Source organism: Akebia trifoliata, chromosome 12, assembly GCF_017979445.1.
Source record: "Akebia trifoliata isolate Shusen 1 chromosome 12, ASM1797944v1, whole genome shotgun sequence".
Classification (NCBI taxonomy): domain Eukaryota; kingdom Viridiplantae; phylum Streptophyta; class Magnoliopsida; order Ranunculales; family Lardizabalaceae; genus Akebia; species Akebia trifoliata.
Genome location: NC_141386.1, coordinates 998,747 through 1,020,448, shown reverse-complemented (window position 1 = coordinate 1,020,448; position 21,702 = coordinate 998,747). Strand labels below are relative to the sequence as shown.

Here is a 21,702-nt window from a genome sequence, read left to right as displayed (position 1 = left end):
TTCTTCAGGCTTTCATGATATTCTCTCTGGTTGAGAATTTAGGGGTTTGAACTTTGAAGTTGGAGCAGCTAAAAACAGCAGTGGGCCAATGGGCCGGTTTTGGATCGGCCGTGCCTGTCGTATACTGGTTCGATTGTGTTACAATTATAAGGGCTGGCAATGATCCGATATATATCGGATGTCCGAACCGATCCGAAAAAATATAAAAAATCGGATTTGAATTGAAATCTCATATCCGATGCGATTTTGTTTCGGATTCAAATGTAGTCCAATCTGCTATGAAAAAATCCGATTCAAACATATTTTAATATTTTTTTGTATTATTCATAATTTCATATAAACACATTACATATAGGTAACACTTTTTAGTCTTTTAGTTTCCCTCTATATTTATTACTGAAAAGTGGACTTTTTAAAATTTTATATCAAGTTATCTTTTTTACATTGATAATTTGAAAACAAGATCAGTTTTTGGATTGATGATGAAATGAAATGGATCTAATTCGATTCCCAAATTCATTAAATTGATTGAATCGGATCGGATCAGAGATATGATTAAAAAAAAATCAGATCAATATTGGAGTGGTACTGATCCAATATCGAACCGATCTGTTGTCAACCCTACAATTATGTTTATATATGGATTGGATCAGTAAATCGATTGAATCAGAGACATGTTTATATATGTGAATGGATTCATTAAATCGATTGAATCGGATCGAATCAAAGGCATGTTTATATATGTGAATGGATTCGATACTAGGTCAGGTATCGAATCCATTCACATTTGATAAGTTTGGGTTTGGTTTGGTGAGTTTTAATATTGAGATTCGTCCTATATCAATTATGTATTGGGTTCTATCTAATTCTCATTGGATTGGGTTTGAATTTTAATATTGAGATTCAATGAAAGTTCGATCCAATGCCCATCAAATTAGTTTTTGGTTAAATCCAATCCTTTTTAGATTGGTACCAGATTGATCCTATTTCTATCTAAACCCATCCATTGATAGCCCTAGTTATGAGGCTAGTGTAGTAATCAAGTCGAGCTATAGCCAATTCATGTTTAGCGTTGGGGTCGGTTTGATCACTTATATTCATATAAGATACAAAATTTAGCTTGAAAAATAAAATTAAGTGAGGAGATGGCCACTTTACACACACACACACACACACACAAAAACAAAAACTATGAGGTTGTCGCTGATTGTACACACACACAAAACTATGAGGTTGTCGCTGATTGTTCATTGTATTTCAAGTAGATTGACCACTATTCTTATTTTAATAAGTTATACTTTTTTTTTTTCTATAGGGTTTTTACATAAAATCTTAATAATATTATATATTTTTTTATAAAAAATAAAATGACTTATTGTTGACAACAAATTTTGCGATCCACCTTAAGATGTGTGAAATGAGACGATAAATGATTTTATTGATGACGATGGTCATACAAATCACAGTACACTTGATCAATAGAGTATTATCCCTTGATTAATAATCAAATATTATGAAAATAGTGATGTAAAGCTTTCTTCTCTCAAAGTTTCGTGAGTGATTAACTGAGAACGTGATTATGGATTTGTAAATGGTGGCTTATAATTCTCGATCTTTTATAGTGGATTTGTGTAGGTTTCTAGATGGTGCTTTGATGCTTTTTTTTTAGTAAGGTCTCTGTGTCAATTAATTTTTTTGAACTTCGTGCTTGATCAATTAAGAATGGTTTCTTGGATTCTTGGTAAGGGGATTTTAGGTTTGACCTTCTCTTGAATTGAAGTTCAAGTCTCTCTTAAAAACTTTACTTCTTTTTTGAAAGAGGATTCGAGATTTTTTTCTTTCTCTAGATGAAAAGTTTATGTCTTCTAAAAGAAATTAATATAGGTATCATTCTAAATGAGGAAGGCTTTGGTATTTATAAAATTAGAATAATTTAACTTTCCAATTATACTCCTAACTTAATGAACTTTGATGATTGTTCCAAAGGTTAATTTGATCCAATTCCAATTTTGAGCGCTCTATAAATTTTTTGTGGACTTCACTTATCTATTTTGGTATAGAGACCTTCAACATGGATAATTTGAATTTTCTTGGATTATGAATTTTATTTATAAAACCCCAAAACCCAAACTTTTGAAAGCATATATCCTAACAAATGGGCCCAAATTGGATGTGTAGGAGTCATTTATAAATATTAGGGACTATCGATTGATTTGTGAAAATTTTGGTGGTCATCTCAAAATTTTGATGCTTAGACTTACGTCTTTTGAATTTTTCATTTGAAGCCATTGGTTCATTGTCAAGTAAGTTAGGAAGTTGGGATTTAGGAAAGGTTTTCCTATTTGAATTTTCAAGTTACACCCCAAACTTAGGGATATTTAGAAAGAAGTTCATCTCTTGTCGGTAGAACCCTCTCCTTAGATTACATGAGGCGTTTCCACTTTTCAAGGAGGTATCTCAAATATTAACTTCAAAGTAGGGCATGAAATAAATACATAAAGCCACGTGTCTTATAATGAAGAGCATTTTATCCAAACTTTTGAAGTTCCTGGATGCTTCAAAGTCAAACTTCACTCCAAAAAATAAGTACGTACGGGCGAAAGATATTTTTCAATAATTCTCTTGATATCACTAATCTCGAGAAAATATGACGCTGTCCTCTCATCTCAACCGTTAGTTGGACGTTGAAATTAGAAAAAATATAGTACAAATCTCAAACTTTGGTTGACGACGTTTTAAGCTTGGCAACGAACAAGTGTACCAAAAAGATCTCTATGAAATCTTCATTTTTTCTCTCAACCGTCTGTTTGATGCATGACGTCATCTTAAAAAAGTAGCCGTACTACACTGACTTGGTCAACAGAGAACCACCAACTTTCCTCAATAATAGAAATACGTATCTTGAGGAAAAGCATATATGGCTCTTTGCACACCAACACGTAAGCACAGTGTTTTAGAAAGTCAATTTAGCATTTTTTTTGGAAAAATGCTAAATTGAATATCTATCTAGAAGAGTTTCTTTTCAACAGTTCTGCCAATCATATATCGCCACGTGGAGAAAGATGGATAACAGCCATTTTGAACACTTCACACAGACTATATGACACAGCACTCCTCTTCCTTCCTATCTCCTCACACACACACACATAAACAAACACGCTCTCTTCCCTATCTCTTCACACAGGAACACACGCGCGTTCATGGTGTTCACACGCTTACACGTGCAGCATTTACTTACCACTTTATCTCTCAATATTTCCAAAGTACAGTAATGTGAAACAGAGATAAGAGAAGAAGAACTAATGATGGAGTGTTTTGGAGCTCGAAATGTTGCAGCAATGGCGGTATCTACTTATCCTGATTGGAAATCTCGAACATTGAGATTGAGTTCGAAACATTCGGTTCGACTCCATCGCAATCGTTCTTGGTGTCGATCGACTCTGAATGCGAAAGCTAGTAGTGGGAGCGATAGTTGCGTAGTGGTTAAAGAAGGTTTAGTTGACGAGGAGGATTACATTAAATCTGGTGGTTCTGAGCTTTTGTTTGTTCAAATGCAGCAGACCAAGACCATGGAGAAGCAAGCCAAGATCGCCGATAAGGTAAATTTTGTGTTTTTTTTTTTAAATATAAAATGATTTTTGTTCTTGTTGTTTCAATTGGATTTTTTTTTTTTTTTTTGGGAATTAAATTGGTAATTTATTAGTGTTTGTTGTTCTTGGTATGCAAAAATAGATAAAATTAAGAATTGGAATGTAACTGAATTTGTCACGGAATTCCAAAATATAAATTATCATTTGGGTGATTTACCAAAACATGAAATTGAAAATTTATCAGAACGAATTTTAATTCTGAAATCGATTATTTACTGTTTTCAGAATTAAAATATTTTTGTTAAAGTGGGGAAAAAATTCATTATTTTATAAAACATAACTTTTTTAATTGTTTTACTGAAATTAAAACGGGGAAGGTAGTTACTATTTTTAAAGGAGAGACAATAAAGTAAAGAAAGTATTGCCAACACCAGCACAATAAATGATGCTGGGAAGATTTGTATTAATAGAAGAGTGAGTATACACGTGGAGATTGTACAAAGAAAAGAATCATGATGAGCAGGACCACAAGCTAAATATAACTACCTATAACTAATTACAATATCATACTAATTACAAAATGCTAATCTTGCTTATCATCCCCCCGCAAACGGACAGGACGGTGAAAGACTGTCAGTTTGGTACGCAAGCGAACAAAACGCTGAGTAGGTAGAGGTTTCGTCATGATGTCGGCGAGCTGATCATGAGAGGGTGTGAACTTGAGGGTGAGGAGTCGTTGAGTGACACGATCACGAACAAAATGATAGTCCAGTTCAATATGCTTTGTGCGTGGTTTGCTGCCATATGAGTTGCAGAGATGTTGTCACAATAGAGCACAGGAGTAATAGACAGCATGAGTTGCATTTCAGAAAGAAGAGTTTCAAGCCACATCAACTCAGCTGCTGCATTAGAAATCCCCCGATATTCGGACTCAGCACTGGAACGGGACACTACGCGTTGCTTAGATGATGACCAAGAGATGAGATTGTTGCCAAGAAAACAACAATAACCACTTGTGCTCTTGCGATCGTCCGGAGAACTAGCCCAGTCCGCATCGGAATAACAATGAAGTGTCAAGGAGGACGAAGGGCTGTATAGGATGCCATGTGAAATGGTGCTTTTGAGATAACGAAGGATGCGCTTCACAGCTTGCCAATGGGCGGTGGTCGGGTAGTGTATGAATTGGCAGACCTTGTTAACAGCAAAGCAAATATCTGGTCATGTGATGGTGGTGTATTGAAGAGCTCCAACAATACTACGATACACACTGGGGTCCGGTAAGGCTTCACCATCATCCATAGACAAAGAAGTGGAAGACGACATAGGAGTATCAATGGATTTACACTCAGGCATGGAGGCACGGTGAAGTAAATCACGAACATATTTTTGTTGACTGAGATGTAAACCAGTGGAGGAGCGAACAAGTTCAATGCCCAAGAAGTATGATAAGGAACCAAGATCCTTCAAAGCAAACTGAACATTAAGTTGAGCAATCAAAGCATGTAGCAAAGGCAGAGAACTCCCAGTGAGAACAATGTCATCCACATATACCAAAATCAAAATAATAGCATCCGAATCAATACGTATAAAAAGAGATGTATCAATTTTAGAAGTGCTAAAACCCCACTGCAATAGACAATTACTTAGCTTAGTATACCAGGCCCGAGGACTCTGTTTAAGGCCATAAAGGGCTTTGGACAACCGACACACATGAGATGGAGCAGTAGAAGAAACAAAGCCTGGTGGTTGTTCCATAAACACGACTTCAGACAGATCGCCATTAAGAAAGGCGTCATGGACATCTAATTGCCTCAATGGCCAGCCAAAATGGACAGCCAAGCTTAACACCACACGAATGGTAGTCGGTTTGACAACGGGGCTGAATGTTTCAAAATAATCAAGGCCGTGTGTTTGGTGGTAGCCTTTGGCCACCAAATGTGTTTTATAGCGCTCAACCGTTCCATCTTGCTTCAGTTTTACCTTATAAACCCAACGGCAGCCAACAATCTTGTGATCATGAGGTTTGGGAACTAAAGTCCAGGTCTGATTTTTCATAAGTGCTTGGTACTCAAGCTCCATGGCTTGTTGCCAATGAGGAACACAGGCGGCTTGCTTATAGCTGGTGGGCTCAGTCAAATCAGGACCAGTAGAAGCAAGTAAGACTTTTGGTTGATAGATACCGCATTTGGCACGGGTTTGCATAGGATGAATATTTGATGCTGCAGGTGGACGATGAAGAGCAATACCTGGTAAAATAACAGTAGGTACAATGGGTATTGAATTAGATTGTGCAATATTGTGAGCATTAGAGTCTGTAGGAGGGTGAGGTAGAGAGTGAGAAATAGGAGAAGGAGAGGAAGAAGAAGTGGGAGAGGAGGAAGGACAAGGAGAGGGAGGAATAGAGTTGGGAGCGGAAGTTGTCATAGGCGGGGAAACTTGAGAACACGAAGAAGGAGATGGAGAAAAGGAAGAAGGAATGAATTCAAATGATGGAGAGGCATGAGAAGGAGAAGAGGTGGAAGACGAATGAAAGGATAGAGATTGAAATGGAAAGGAAGATTCATCAAAAATAACATGGCGAGAGACATATACACGACCCGTAGCAGGTAAAAGGCAAAAATAGCCCTTATGATATGGGCTATAACCAAGGTAAACACAAGTGGCAGACCTGTATTGAAGTTTGTGTTGGTTATAGGGTCGAAGAAATGGATAGCATGCACTGCCAAAGAGATGTATAGAGTTTAAGTTGGGTAGGCGATGATAGAGAGTTTCAAAGGGAGAGTGATCATGTAAGACTGGGGTGGGGAGTCTATTAATTAAATATACTGCTTGTTGAAAGGCATAAGGCCAAAAGGAGAGAGGGACATAAGAGTGAGTAAGGAGTGCAATTCCCTTCTCAATGACATCACGATTTTTTCTTTCAACTCTCCCATTTTGTTGGGGAGTATGGGGGCAAGAAAGTCTATGATGAATGCCCAAGGATTCAAGAAATGGTCTAAGAGATCGAAATTCACCACCCCAATCGGTTTGGAGAGTTTTAATTTTGGCCTCAAACTGTGTTTCGATCATAGCTTTAAGTTTGAGAAAATAAGGCATAGTATCAGATTTGAGTTGGAGTGGATAATACCAAGTGAACCTTGTATGATCATCAATAAACAACAAAAAATATTTAGCACCAGTAACAGTAGTAATGGGTGAAGGGCCCTAAAGATCAGAATGTATTAATTCAAAAGGAGCCGAGGCTCAAGTACAAGAGAGGTCAAAGGGTAATTGATGGCTTTTGGCCATTTGACAAGCAACACAAAACTCAAAGGAGCCAGAAAATGGCTTGTTACATTGATTCAAAAGACGTTTAACCACTTTGACAGAAGGATGGCCTAAGCGAGAGTGCCATAAACTAAGAGAAGGAGCTGTTGAAGACTGGACAAGATGCGCTTGAGGAGGCGAAGATGAACTAGATGTAGCGGACACAGAACATGAGGAGTGTGGTGGAAGGACTTTGTATAGACCATTCTCAAGTTGACCCTTGAGAAGGAGTTTCTTCGACAGCTGGTCCTTCACAAGAAAGTAAGAGGGGTAAAACTCAACAAAGGCTTTATTGTCATAGCACAATTTAGTGACACTAATAAGTTGTTTGGAAATTTCAGCGGTGTGTAGAACGTGTTGAAGAGAAATAGGGTGATGAAAAGAAGGAAGCACAATATTACCAATATGATTAATACGCATATACTTACCATTACCTACCATAGCTTGCTCCCCACCGTGATACAGAGTAGCATCCTGAAAGTGGCCAAACTCATTGGAGAAGTGATGGGTTGCACCTGAATCGAGATACCAGCCGGAATCACTTGAGGAAGGTTGAGATGGAGTCGAAGAGATAGTAAGCATAGCGGCAAACTGGTTCGGAGGCTGGGCAGGTGGTGGTCAAGGTGTAGGATTTGGAAGTTGGGGTTGGTAATTGAGATTTGCTCTATGGTAACAAGTAAGGGCTGAGTGACCCGGTTTGAAACATATTTGGCATTGGGGCCTATTTCCAGATGGACGTGGTGACCACGAGTGTGGTGCCGGTGGAGGTTTGCCAAGAAGGCCCAAAGTATTGGAAGGGTAATAGGGCTGTTTGGGTGAGTATGGATGAGGCATTTGTGGTGGTTTGGAGGAGGGGTAGAACGGTTTATTTTTCTTCGGAGAAGGATGGGTGGCGAGGTTGGCTTGAGCAAAAGCAAGCTGTTGAACTGCTGAACGTTGAGTCAGGCGGTACTCAAAAGTATGGAGAAGGCTGAAAACTTCCTCCAAGGGAGGTCGATCAGGTCTGTTCTGAATAGAGGTGACGAATGAATCATATTCTGCTCCAAGGCCCTCCAAAACACGAATGAGTTTGTCCCTGTAAGGCAATGGTTCACCAATGGCAGAGTAATGGTCAAAAACAAATTTCAGACGAGAAACATAATCAGTGACAGTCAAACCGTCTTTCTTGATGGTTTGCAACTGAGAGCTAAGGCCCATCACAGTGGCTATGGATGGAGAATGATACATTTGGGTCAGAGAGCGCCAAATATCACAAGCTGTGTTGTATTCAACAATACGACCCATCATCGCAGGTGTTAGAGAGGAATAGATCCAACTCATCACTAGCCGATTGAGGCGCTCCCAACTAATGAACTCTGGATTGGGTTGAAGCATTTGGGCATCGAGAAAACGAGGAGGAATAGGAGTAGTGCCTTCAAGGTAATCCTCAAGTCTATGAGCAATAACAATGTTGAGAATCTGATTACGCTAGAGGAGAAGGTTCGTCTCATCAAGTTTGATGGACAAAGGTTGTGTTAAGGATGGAGAAGGAAGATGAAATGGGGCAGGTTGTTGTTGAGCAAGAATAGGAGGAGCAGGTGGTTGTGAAGCCCTAGGTGGTGGTGCTGGTGTAAGGTTATTGGCTGTTGGTGGGCCAGTAACACTGGCAGCAAAATTTAGGGAGTCTGTCATGGGTACAGGGGTGGGGATGCCTGGTCTGCTCTGATACCATAAAGGGGAGACAATAAAGTAAAGAAAGTATTGCCAACACCAGCACAATAAATGATGCTGGGAAGATTTGTATTAATAGAAGAGTGAGTATACACGTGGAGATTGTACAAAGAAAAGAATCCTGATGAGCAGGACCACAAGCTAAATATAACTACCTATAACTAATTACAATATCATACTAATTACAAAATGCTAATCTTGCTTATCAATTTTATAGAAGAGTTGCGATCTAGAACAGTGCCCTGTTCCTATAACAACGTTAGGTGTCTACGACTACGTGGCACATTTTTACTGGAATTCAAACACATTGGCTGTGTGAACGGCTTGATTAGGAGCCCAAGGTGTTTTAAACACCAACTAATGCGTACCACGTAGACACCTAACCTATTTTATAGCAATGGACACCGTGTTGGATCCTGAGTCTTTATAGGATAAGAAGAAGAAAAAATTCCTCTTTAACAAAAATACTTTAATTTTGAAAATAGTAATTTACCATTTTTGGGGATTTTCATTGTGTCTACGTTTTTGGGGATTTTCCCTTATAAATACTTTAGTGCTAGTGATTCCCAATTATTTCTATAATTGTGGAGTTATGTGGAAGATTTTCAAATTAATTTAGGGTCTGTTTGGAATGGAGTAGAGTGTAGCATAAATGAGGATGTTGAGATGGATGAGTGGAAGGACTAAGAAAGATCAAATTAGAAACGGATGCATTTTGGAAAATGTAGAAGTAGCTCCAAGCCTTCAAGAGGCAATAAACTAAAGCAAAGTTGGCTGAGATGGTTTGAGCACATTCAAGGAAGACTGATTACTACCACAATTAGAAGAAATATTCAAGTTGTAGGTCCTAAAAGAGTGAGAGGAAAACCTAAAAGAACGTTAGTGGAGGCATCAAAAGTGAAGAGTACCTTAATAACAAAACATATATGAACTCACTCTCAATAACAAAAGACTTGGCTCTGGAGAAAGTGGAATGAAAACATGATTTGTTTAGCTGACCTAAATAGTTGGAATAAGGTTTTGTTGTTGTTGTTGTTGTCATAATCGTCGTCTTTGTTGTGGAATGGAGAGTTGAGGATGCAACAATTGAATTATTGGGAGTTGGTGGTAGTTGTAGTGGGTAGGGATCTTGACATTCTTCCCTTTCTCATTTTATGAAAACTTATATCTATCCAAACGAAAAAAAGAGAGTTGGCAATAGGAGTTGGAGCCAACGTTGACATTGGTATTAGGTATTAACAATAGAAAGACGAGAGTTGAGACTTCGTGGGGAGGTTTGTAGTTAAAACTAAAGAGAAGTGAGAGTTGCAATTGACAAGAGAGCTACTAGTTGAGAGAGTACGGCATCCAAATGCATTGAGGAGTTGCAACTCTTGGTGCATCAACCTCCCTTCTAAACTTGCTCTAAGTTCATTTATTTTACACTATACAATGGTAGTAAACCAAGCAAGAACATTATTGGTTGCACCGGAGTTTTTGATAGTGTAGATACAAAATTTAGGTGGTTTGAGAAACATAAAATGCCTGTTCAACCATTAAATAAACGGTGAATTATTTTTGGAACCTTATCACTGTGTCAATCACCTTACTTGAATAAGAGTTATTAGAATATACCTACAAAAAAAAAAGTTATTAGAATATGCTTACGACTAGCCTTTCTTCCACCAAAAATACCTATAAGGTGCAATATTCGAAAACAAAAACATTAAACCCCCTTCATTGATTCATGGGTTCTTTATTTTAGATTCTATAAGATATTTTGAGAAGGGCCATGCGGCTATATGGAATCACTTTGAAAAATCTTGAACATTTAAAAAGTAAAATTTTCTAAGTTAGAAACACAATTCCTATTCATCTGCAAACTCGATGGATCAATTATTATGCTGCAAAAATGGTCTGAAAGACCCATATATTGAATGGTTAGTTTGCCCCCAAGTATTGGTGCAATTAACCCATAGCCCAACCTATGTAGGTGTAGTCTAAGCCATTGTAAACACTATCAGTAAATTTTACTCTTTTCAGTATTATAGTTTATGGTGTTTGGCAGTCTTAAAATTCAATGGGCCTCTGCATTCTCTTCATGAAATCCTTGTTTACTGATTCATACTTCAGTTGTCACCAAAATCTGTCTTGGAGAATTTATACTGGATTTGGTATTATTGGTTGTGGTTTTTGTTTATTTTAATATTCAACGGCCTTTATATTCTTGCCATGAAAAGACCTTCTTTACTGATCCATAATGCAGTTGCCACCAATATCTGTTGGAGAACGTATACTGGATTTGGTTGTAATTGGTTGTGGCCCTGCTGGTCTGTCACTGGCTGCAGAAGCAGCTAAATTAGGCTTGAGAGTTGGCCTTATCGGTCCTGATCTCCCTTTTACGAATAATTATGGTGTGTGGGAGGATGAATTTAAAGGTATTTGTTCCATTCCTATTAGAAATTAATAAAGTGAAATTTTCATTCTTTTGGTTCACTATTTTTGTCAAACCTAATTGTTTTATCTTTCAGATCTTGGGCTTGAACGATGTATTGAGCATGTTTGGCAGGACACCATTGTATATCTTGATGATGATGATCCCGTTCTGATTGGCCGGGCTTACGGACGAGTTGGTCGACATTTGCTACACGAAGAGCTCTTGAGAAAGTAAGAAGGCTATTCTTCCCTTTGTTCTTTGTTGTGAGATGTCTAGTATTCTGATTGGGCTGGAACTTCAAGAGCCAAAACAGTATAAAAGGGGACCTTTCCTGAAGTGGAGTGGAATCGGGCTACCTGACTGGGGCCCCCATTCTCCAACACATTTGTTTTCTAATAATTCCCCTATCCAATTTGACTTTTAGTGAAAAATATAGGGGTATGTTGGTCTTTTATATATTTTTTTGGTTTTTGCTACATACTATCTGTGACAGTATTTTTTATTTTATACTATGGTGGAGAATGCTAATATCCCCATGAGGTCTTGGACGTTAATGTTCCCCATATATATATGGGCTAGGGTTTTTTATTTTTTTGCTCTGTAAGGTTCCTTATGGCTGAGAGAGTTGCAGAGGTCGGAGAGTTTATAATGTTTATTGTTGATAGTGGATTTTTCTCTATCTCCTCCATGGACGTAGGCAATTTGCCGAACCACATAAATTTTGTGTTCTTTGTATGATTTTTTTGTCTTTATTTTTTTGCTCTTGTTAAGCTTCCACACAACATTCTTTTATATTTCTTACCTTATTATATGCACACCACCCACTTATTGACTTTTCTCAATCTGGTAAATAGATAGATAATGTCTATTGATCTCCTCTAGGTGTCTCGAGTCAGGTGTTTCGTACCTTAATTCTAAAGTCGAAAGGATTATTGAAGCAGCCGACGGTCATAGTCTTGTAGCTTGTGAAAGTGAGATCTTTATCCCTTGCAGGTACAATGGGAGACACTGAAACTTAACTAGTAACTATAAGTATAGTTGCTAACATCATGTGTAATGTTATAGGCTTGCTACTGTTGCATCTGGAGCAGCTTCGGGGAAACTCCTGCAGTATGAAGTAGGTGGTCCTCGCATTTCTGTCCAAACAGCTTACGGTGTGGAGGTTGAGGTATGATATCGTTTCCTAATTTATGATATAAATTAGCTATTTTTTATCATTATTTTGTGAGGTGCACTGGGCAGACTCATCTAACTTTTGAACCCTGTGAAGACTGGACTTTCACACATTTTAGCCATAGTGGCACTATGGCACCAGCATGAATGAGCACTTATAAAATAATCCATACTGCTAGGGTTAGATTCATCTTTCAATCATTTTTAGAAATCTATTTCTTCTCTATTCTTAAATGTTGAGTGTGCAATTATTTTGACTAGTTATGGATGTATGGTACGCAATAACTTTACCTATTTATCTTTGTACATATATGAAATAATATATTCTATCGAATATATTATAGTATTAACATGTCTTTTTCTTTCCTTTATGTTTTTGGTTTTTGCTACATACTATCTGTGACAGTATTTTACGTTTGAAGGAAGTTTGTTGGGATTCAATTTGTTGTATATTTTCAGGTGGAAAACAATCCATATGATCCCAGCCTAATGGTTTTCATGGACTACAGAGATTACATGAAACCAAAAGCTCGATGCTCAGATCCCGAATATCCAACATTTCTTTATGTCATGCCCATGTCACCAACAAGAGTTTTCTTTGAGGTTTGCTGGGTTTATTTTCTTTTTTGGCTTTAATGTATATTTTATTTTTTCAGTTATGTACCTGAATGCATAGAGAATCTAATTGCAGGAAACTTGTTTGGCTTCTAGAGATCCCATGCCCTTCGATCTATTGAAGAAAAAGTTGATGTTACGATTGGAGACCATGGGTATCAGAGTATCGAAGGTTTATGAGGAGGTAATCTGCTCTCCTAAACTATGATCTCATATAAACTAGAAGGATAAATCAACACTTGGCATGTCTATTGTACGTATGCTTGTATCAGAGTATCGAAGGCTTATGAAGAGGTTATCTGCTCACCTAAATTATGATCTCATATAAACTAGGAGGATAAATCAACACTTGGCATGTCTATTTTACGTATTCTTGGAGATAGCATCGTTCAAGAGTTAGAGAGGTACATTATATCTGCAATATAAAAGAAGTTAGGCATATGCCAAAATAACTGTAATGAAATTGGATAGTAATCTATTATTGGAAAGTGTTTTATCCTCTTCTCAATAGGGTTTTATACAGTTTTTGGTGGTTGTCTCTGTTGAGTGTATACCCCAGTTAAGCCCCATGACCCTCTTATACTCATAGTTCTCACCCACTCTGACAGATCAGTCTTTTGGAGTAGTTGGTTGGTTAACATGGTATCAGAGCGCCAGGTTCGTATATGTCGTGGGTTCGATTCTTTCCACCCCTATGGGTGAGGGGGAGTGTTGAATAGTTTCCTCCACTCTCTAGTGTGTTATACCCCAGCTAAGCCCTGTGACCCTCTTATATCCATAGCTCTCCCCCTCTCCAACAGATCGGTCTTTTGGAGCAGTTGGTTGGTTAACAGTTTCAGGCTTCACCCTTGAAATGCCTAATGGAAATTGTTTCAATTACTTCTAGAAAAAAATTAAAGTCTTTGATTCTAGTCACCTGTGATCCTTATTAATGGTTCATGCCTAGTTTTCACTACTAAAAGCTTTCATGTTTTAATCTTTGAGAACTCACATTTTGGAGTTATTGATATCAATCTATGAAATGTAAACCATTTAATTTATTGAGGGGCACCTATTTTACTCTAAATTAATTTGACCTTTATGAGGACTTTTGACATTTTAGTAGTGACATTTAGCGTTTGTGACGCGTAACTGATTTCTTTAGTAATGTTTCTTCTTTTGTACAGGAGTGGTCTTATATACCTGTTGGGGGTTCGTTACCAAACACAGAACAAAAGAACCTTGCATTTGGAGCTGCAGCTAGCATGGTGCATCCAGCGACAGGTGAGAAAACTGTAAGCTTATTTACTATTCTTATTGTTTGACTTAAATTGGGTGCTTTATCTCTTCCGCCTTCACGAAACAGGCTATTCAGTTGTGCGGTCTTTGTCCGAGGCTCCGAGATATGCTTCTGTAATTGCAAAGATTTTGAAGCAAGATAATCATCCCAAGAATATGGTTACTCATAAAAGGAATACTGACAATATCTCAATGCAAGGTATGTATATTATGTAAGTCGTGTTGTAGGGTATATCAATATTTGTTACATGTACGTATCAGTCCTTTCTTTACAAATTTGTTCATCGTAAGTTAAGTGATCATAGCATTAACGCTCCATATATAATGGTAAATACTAACATAAGTCACAATACTGCAAATAGAAATGATCTTTGGAAGAATGTCGTTAGATGATCGCGAACCATATAAAAAAAACATTCGATAGATATTTATAGAACATTAGACTAAGTGCATATTTTGTGGTATATGTTTGTGGAATAAATAAGTTTCTACTTTAGGATAATCCATTTTTTAAGGTAATAATGTTTGTAAAGATGTGTAAGAATATTAAATACATCGATGGATTTGGGCTGGAAACTCCACCTTTTCTTCTAAAGCCTTTCTAAGTTGAGTTATGTACATGACATTGTCTGTGTGTGCGCCACACATGCAGAGTCTAGACAATTTAAGTGCAAAGCTCATGCTTAGGAAGGCTTCTCATTGCAAGATGCAATCTAGTGTCAAGTGGTAATACTTTGAACCCACTGACCCATGAATGTTTGATGTACCCCTTGGTGACCCTACAGCATAAATCAGCCTGATTAGAGATTTATATCCGTTAAATTTGAGCCATGATGAAAAACAATCTAATAGCCTAAAATCTCTGCTAAGGCTAATTTTTGGTGAGTGGGTTCACCAAGGGGTGGGCCCAACATTTATGTGTCACGTGTACAGTTTAATTAAAAACACATGCGTGAACCAACAACTATGTGGAATAGTCCATGCTCAAACTGGATGGTTGTCACATAATAACATCGTAGAATTAAAAGTTTACTCTTTTGTACCTGTAGTCGTCTCCTCTACCAATTTGATCTCAGGCTTGACATGTTAAACAGACCTAAATCGCCACCCAAATGATCCCCACGCTAGTATAAGGTAGAAAGGAGCTGATCAGAATTAGAGGATACATGATACAAGAGGGTGAGGATCACCTTTTCAACAACCTCGAACATAATGGTGTTCTCCCCAGAACTGAAAAGTTTGACCCCCCCCCCCCCCCCCCTCCCTCCCTCCCTCCCTCCCTCCCTCTACCTCCAATATGGTGAATATATAATCTCTTTCAAATCCCAACCCATCAAAAAGGATAGAAAAGGGCTTCATTAGAAAGTTGAAGTGCTTTTGTTTTTTTTGTTGTTGTTGTTGTTGTTGTAGTACACCAAGTTTCCTCACGCAAATTTTGTTTGGTTCCTTTCTTAAACCAATTATGTTTTTTTGCTTATCCAAAATTTTAGAAATATTGTATTTAGGGCTAGACCACACAATTTGAGATTCCCACTTGGTATCCACTAAATACATTTCCTTTTTTTTTTTTTTCGAGTAAAAATTCTTTATTGAATATAGACATTTCCTTTTAGAAAACATCAACCAGAAAACACTTTGTCTAGTGGCTATTCTTTATTTTGAAAACCAGTCAATTAATGGGTTAAACAATTTATGTGTTTAGTTTAAACTGAGTTCAAACAACATTACTAAAATCGGATCATGACCAATGCAATACAGTTCCATGGACTAAATACTAATAGCAATATACAACAATCAAATGTTGAATTCAATTCAGTTTCATGATTAAATAATAATGTATATCAGTGGAACACGTCACCACTTCCCCGGCTTTGCACATGATCGATTCTTTACCTTCTCTAAACCCTAAAACACAATGAAGCTTTCCATAGGGCTGAAAAGTGTGCTTAGTCTCCCCTATATGGTGCATTTGTAATCTCTCAGAGTCCCACCAATCAAATTAAAAAGAAAGTGGCCGAACTTCATAAAAAAGGTGTAGTTTCAGTGACTATACCTTCTAACCACAATCAAGCTTTCACACAAGATGATCTTTTTGGTTTCCTTCATTGGCTTAATAATCTATTTTTAGAAACATTAACTTAAGTCTAGACACGCGATTTTACATGCACGGATCCACCATTACATATGTATATTCATACACTGATACACATACATACGGACCTTTGTTTTTTGCTAAACAGATACATATAATACTTGTGTATGTGGAGCATATTTTTAACCGAATGAATGGGGCATTTGTGCATATACATATAGACATATCTAACAAATATTTTTTTCTATGTTGAGTATACATGGTGAAGGTTTATTTGGGATTTTACCAATCAGATTTTCTGTTATATGTCAGCATGGAGCACACTTTGGCCACAAGAGAGAAAGCGCCAAAGAGCATTCTTTCTCTTTGGACTGGAGCTAATTTTACAACTGGATATTGAAGGCATCAGAACATTCTTTCGTACTTTTTTCCGTTTGCCTATGTGGTACTCTCAAATTTCCTATTTTTATATTTCCTGATTGATGCTTTCAGTCAAATAGTTACTATAATGTTTTTTGTAGAAGTTTACATAACATAAATGACTTGACAACTACTATTGAAACGAAAATTATTGCGAAATAGCAAGATGTTGTACGGAAGGGATGATAATTCTTGTGGTAGGGATGTTTTGCCAATGGAAACTCCCATTTAAACTGAACACTGATGTAGATCATTGTCAATGTTCCTCAAGAAGTTGAAAATATCATCATTTCTGAGTGATTTTAGTGACTGAACTGGTACAATTTTAAAAAATAATTAATAGGAGCTTTGCTAAGCCAGGCATAATACTTATACTTGTTATGTTAACCAAGTGCCACTGATAAATCTATGGTTCTCAAAAGAATATGCTGATTATATGATTAAAATTTAAAACAGTTTATAATTCATGCACTTGTGCAGTCTATAACATGATTTAACATGCTATAATCATGAATTTTCAGCATCAGCATATGACACTACGCACAATTTATATTGTCTTGAATTTTTTTTATAAAGAAAATAATCCTATTAATTCTTGTGGTAGTGGATCGCAAATCTTTGGGATAAGGTTTCGACGACGATGATGATTTATTCTTGTGGACACCTGTGTCTACACAATATATACCAAATAATAATTACACATGATTCATGATCAAAGTATAAACATCACAATAGCATTTTTAAGCATAATGGGTGCATTACTGAAAAGCATCATTTGTGCATGTTGTTCAATACTCATGAGGCATGTAAACATAAGATTGGAACGGACTTCCTCGGCATTGTTTATAGTATTTTGAAGTGTTATCTGTTTGCAGTTATCGTACTGGGCATTAGGCATGAGAGGAGCATATGCATTAAGGGAAATTTTCTTGTTGAACCAGTAAAATGTGGCCCAAAATTGGAACAGGCACATAAAATGCTAGTAACTTTGTCTGTGTTGTGGGAGGATGAACAATTTACTAGCCCAAGATAAAACACTCATGCTGTCCCAAGATTTGACATACAAATCTCAAGATTCTTCCATCAATTCCATTTTCACTGCACACCCATACCAGCTTGATTGCCCTAATCCTGATTTTTGGCCTTTGAATATAATTATGTAATTTTCAACTATGACGTCAGGTTTGTCAAATCAGGCCCTTGTGGGGGGTGGGGGGAAAGCGAGGAAATACGTATCTTAACCATGTTTTTAGTTTCTGAATTAATATACCAGTAGAAGCTATTTGCTTGCTTTGGAACTTGAGGAGATGGGGTTGAATGATGGATGGATTGACGTGTTTGTCTTGCAGGATGTGGCAGGGATTTCTCGGCTCTTCACTTTCATCGTCAGATCTCATATTGTTTGCCTTTTATATGTTTATTTTAGCACCCAACAGCATGCGTAAGTGTCTTGTGAAGCATCTACTTTCTGATCCCTCTGGAGCAACTATGGTAAGAACATATCTCACATTGTAGTTTGTAAAACCCATATTTCAGCATCCATTGTCCCAATCCTAGAGTTTTATTTCAGAGTAAACTTAGTAGTCCACCTACCCAAGAACCCCTTAGAAGGTCTGTGTATTTCTTACATTTCTCTGTATATCCTTAAATCTCAAAATAGTAGAGTAATTTCCCTCCATAATTACAATTGCACAGTAGCCTTACAATTCTTATATGAACCCAATAAAAAGCTCACTAGCATTGTAATTCACGCCACGGTATTTCTTCAAAACCAGCTTAATTTTTATAATTGGATTATTCATCATCATTTTGTTTTCTGTCAACCCCTTACTTGCTAATAACTTCCTATCTGCCGTAGACTCCTGTTCTTCTTTGTCCATAACCATATTTTTTTTGGAAGGTAATCGTGAAGTTGGGTTCTAAGAGAGTTGAACCCAAGACGTGGGAACACTTCCCACATGTCTTAACAACTTGCTAAGTTGGCATCTTTTCAATTGCACTTCTCCATAACAAATACATTGGGTTTTGGCCTATTTTTCTCCTCGTCATTCATGTTACGTTAAAAATATAGGATTTTCTGTTGGTTTTGAGGAAACGAATTCTGGAACTTGGTTAAAAGCAACTGAAATAGGAATTATATGCGCTAAACACATGATATAGACAATTCAAATCTGTAGTCTAATTGGTGCAGGTATTTCATACGTATTATTAGGGTATCAAGTTATGGGTGAAGGTGTTGGTCACATTTGGATCCATTGCGTGGTTGACGTATTGTAATGCAGCTTTAAGATCGTGGGTTCAAGTACAGCTTAGTTGGAATTTGATTCAAATATTAGGAAATATATGGAAGAAAAGATGAGAATTTGATTGAGAAATTGATAGATTTGAAGGCTCGATCTATATCACTAAAATGGATTTCAGACAAAGTTTAGTTTGAAATCAATGGTTTTTGGACAAACCATTTTTCAGGATTTCAGACAAAGTTACAACTTTTGGAATTTGCACAGTCCACGACAACCTCTGTTAATAGGTCTCAATAATTCTTTTGAGAGCTTGGTTTCGGTCAATCCAAACCAACACAACCCTTTATGCATACACCATCCAACTAATAGTTTGATAATGCCAATGTGAGCATGATTTCTACAATGGCACAGTAACTGCACTGCCTTGGCGCATTTTTGGTCCTCACATTTGAACTACTAAAAGTAATATCTGTGGAGTTGGAGAAAAGTTTTTTGGGACTGAACATAATGGAGAAAAAATAAGCTATGTTAACTGGTTCACAAATCTAGTAGCAAACCACAAACTGGTACAAACCGAACCAGTTCGAGTTTCGATTCGTTGTGGATTCATAAAATCCAGTGAACCTAACGAATCCCTTTATTTTGGTGAATTTTAGAGATTCCCTCATGATTTGGTCAATATTAGAGTTAACCCTTATTTTAGAAATCCCAAGGTTTGGTTAATATTAAAGATACCTCTTTGTTTTTAAGCTGATGATATGCCACCTTGACCCGAGTTTTCTTCTCTGAGATTAACATAAATGACTTAAATATCTGCCACGAACTACCTCTAACAAATCCGGTTTGTTCAAGAGTGATAAATCACAAACCCAAATTCAAACCTAGTGATCCAACAAACCAAGTAACATCAAATTTAAGTCTATGAAAACAAAACTCTCGCTAATCAAAAACTTAATTTTGCGATAAATAATCCAACCTGCTACAACTATTTGAATAGGAAGTGAAGTTGGTAGGGCTGTCGGTGGATCAGGCCCACATCCGATTGGGGTTGATTTGGTACCGATCCAATAAGGATCTGATCCAAGAGACCGAGACTGATCCGATAAGTGTTGGGTCGGACCCCTATCGTATCGGGTTTTTTATTGGAACTCTGTATTAAGATCCAGATCAGATCCATTAACAATCGGATCATGTCCGGATCAGACCAAACCCGAATTTATATACAAAATCTAAATAAACTTCATACATCTCAACAAAAATATAATATAATTTATATATTTTCTAACATATAATCAGACTGGGTCCTTATCGAGTCGAGACATGATGGATTCTGATCCGATCCAATAATATATCGGGTCGGATCCTTATCAATATCCAAACCATTGATCTAGACCCAAAGTTATATGAATGGATCAGATCCGATCCATTGACAGACCTAGAAGTTGGTATAGGTGTGAAAATTTTGCTTCTTCGCAATATATTGAACGGTTGGATAAGATTCAATCAGTTGATCCCAAATGACGCTTTGACGATCAGGATATACTTCCATTGAGTCGTAGCTGGAAGGGCATGTATAAACACGTTTAATGGAGAGTTATTAAAAATACTTAGATATGCGGTAATGGAATAATCTTATTCAAAATACTTGATTAAAGCCTGTAGTTCATGTTCTCTTCTGGATCTAGGATAACATTTAACATTTACCTGTAATCTTCATCTTCTTCGTGATAGAAGTGTAAATATTGTCTATGTAAATCTACACTAATTATTTATTTATTTTTAAAGTATAAAAAGTTATTTTTAGATTCTCAAATATGTTTGTCTTCAATAGTAGTTTTATGAAGAAATTCTTGATAAATTTGGGAGTCCCAACTCAAAATCAATTGGCAATGAGGCAATGAGTGTCGGGTGTGGGACTAAACTCACATCTCCGCACGTGTCGGCCAGACTGGGCCAATGCACGTGGAGATATGAACTTGGTGATATAGAGGAGAGAAAAGTCTGCTCTGATATCATAATAAATTTGGGATTCAACTCAAAACCAATCTAGTGGAGAGGCCCATGAGCTTATAAGGAGAGACACAAGGTAATTTGTGTTTGATGTGGGACTTAACAATTCTTTATCGATTGTTCTGCATTCTCTGCGCCCATATTGCTACTTCGAATGTTATTTTGAGTCACTATGTTAAGTTTCAATTGAAAAACAAAGAAATGCTACCACCATCCACCAAAGCCCCTTCAATTACATTGGTAAGTTGTTAGAGAGTTACTAAAATGAATTACGCTATGAGAGAAAAATCAAAGCCCCCTTTGACTTGATGATCATGGCTATATATATATATTTATAGGTGGCGTTCCGGAGCTAATACAAAGCCAATATGTTTGTCCTATGTGGCTCAAAATTTTTGGTTTGAAGTGATTTTTGGTGAGGATGATCTCTATGGTGAGGAGATCATTCTCACCAAAAATCAGCGGAATCCGAAACTTCTAAGTCCATCAAAAGTGGTTTACCGAAAATTTGTGAATCACTTTTTGATGGACTTAGAAGTTTCAGATTCGACTGCTTTTTGGTGATGATGATCTCCCCACCATAGATATCATCCTCGCAAAAAATGAGTTCAATCCGAAACTTTTAAGCCACATAGGACAAACTTTTAAACCACACACACACACACACACACACACACACACACATATATATATATATATATATATATATGGGTCCCGTTCAGCAACAAACATTTTGACAAACATTTTGGCAAAACATTTTTCAAAACATGGGTTAGAGGTTTTGGAATGGGCTGATTTTTGGTGAGGATGATCTCTACGGTGAGGAGATCATCCTCACCAGAAATCAGC

The 21,702-nt window shown here is 37.1% G+C and overlaps 1 protein-coding gene across 3 annotated transcripts; it reads left to right on the top strand.

Annotated features, from left to right (window-relative positions):
• The first annotated feature begins 3,117 nt into the window (after positions 1-3,117).
• On the top strand, positions 3,118-18,355 carry LOC147388476 (lycopene epsilon cyclase, chloroplastic-like). 3 transcript variants are annotated; one of them, XR_015170590.1, is made up of 11 exons: positions 3,118-3,599; positions 10,852-11,023; positions 11,117-11,252; positions 11,905-12,015; positions 12,088-12,190; positions 12,655-12,798; positions 12,887-12,994; positions 13,977-14,073; positions 14,156-14,287; positions 16,449-16,625; positions 17,950-18,084. XR_015170590.1 is itself a non-coding variant. In XM_086418321.1 (11 exons), the coding sequence occupies exons 1-10, from the start codon at positions 3,303-3,305 to the stop codon at positions 16,578-16,580; spliced, it is 1,407 nt and encodes a 468-aa protein (XP_086274447.1). In that variant the 5' UTR covers positions 3,118-3,302; the 3' UTR covers positions 16,581-16,625; positions 17,950-18,084. The 3 variants fall into 3 exon arrangements, 2 of the variants coding, with proteins under 2 accessions (XP_086274447.1, XP_086274446.1); XM_086418321.1 differs by having other exon boundaries at positions 16,474-16,625; XM_086418320.1 differs by having other exon boundaries at positions 3,119-3,599; positions 16,493-16,625; positions 17,950-18,355.
• Positions 18,356-21,702: the final 3,347 nt, after the last annotated feature.

What these genes read in the sequence shown, in the direction of transcription:
- LOC147388476 (XM_086418320.1), top strand. Translation starts at nt 3,303, where the DNA reads ATGATGGAGTGTTTTGGAGCTCGAAATGTTGCAGCAATGGCGGTATCT. An exon ending in CACGAAGAGCTCTTGAGAAA is followed by an intron (nt 11,253 to 11,904) that starts GTAAGAAGGCTA and finishes GATCTCCTCTAG; the next exon opens with GTGTCTCGAGTCAGGTGTTT. An exon ending in TGACAATATCTCAATGCAAG is followed by an intron (nt 14,288 to 16,492) that starts GTATGTATATTA and finishes GTTATATGTCAG; the next exon opens with CATGGAGCACACTTTGGCCA.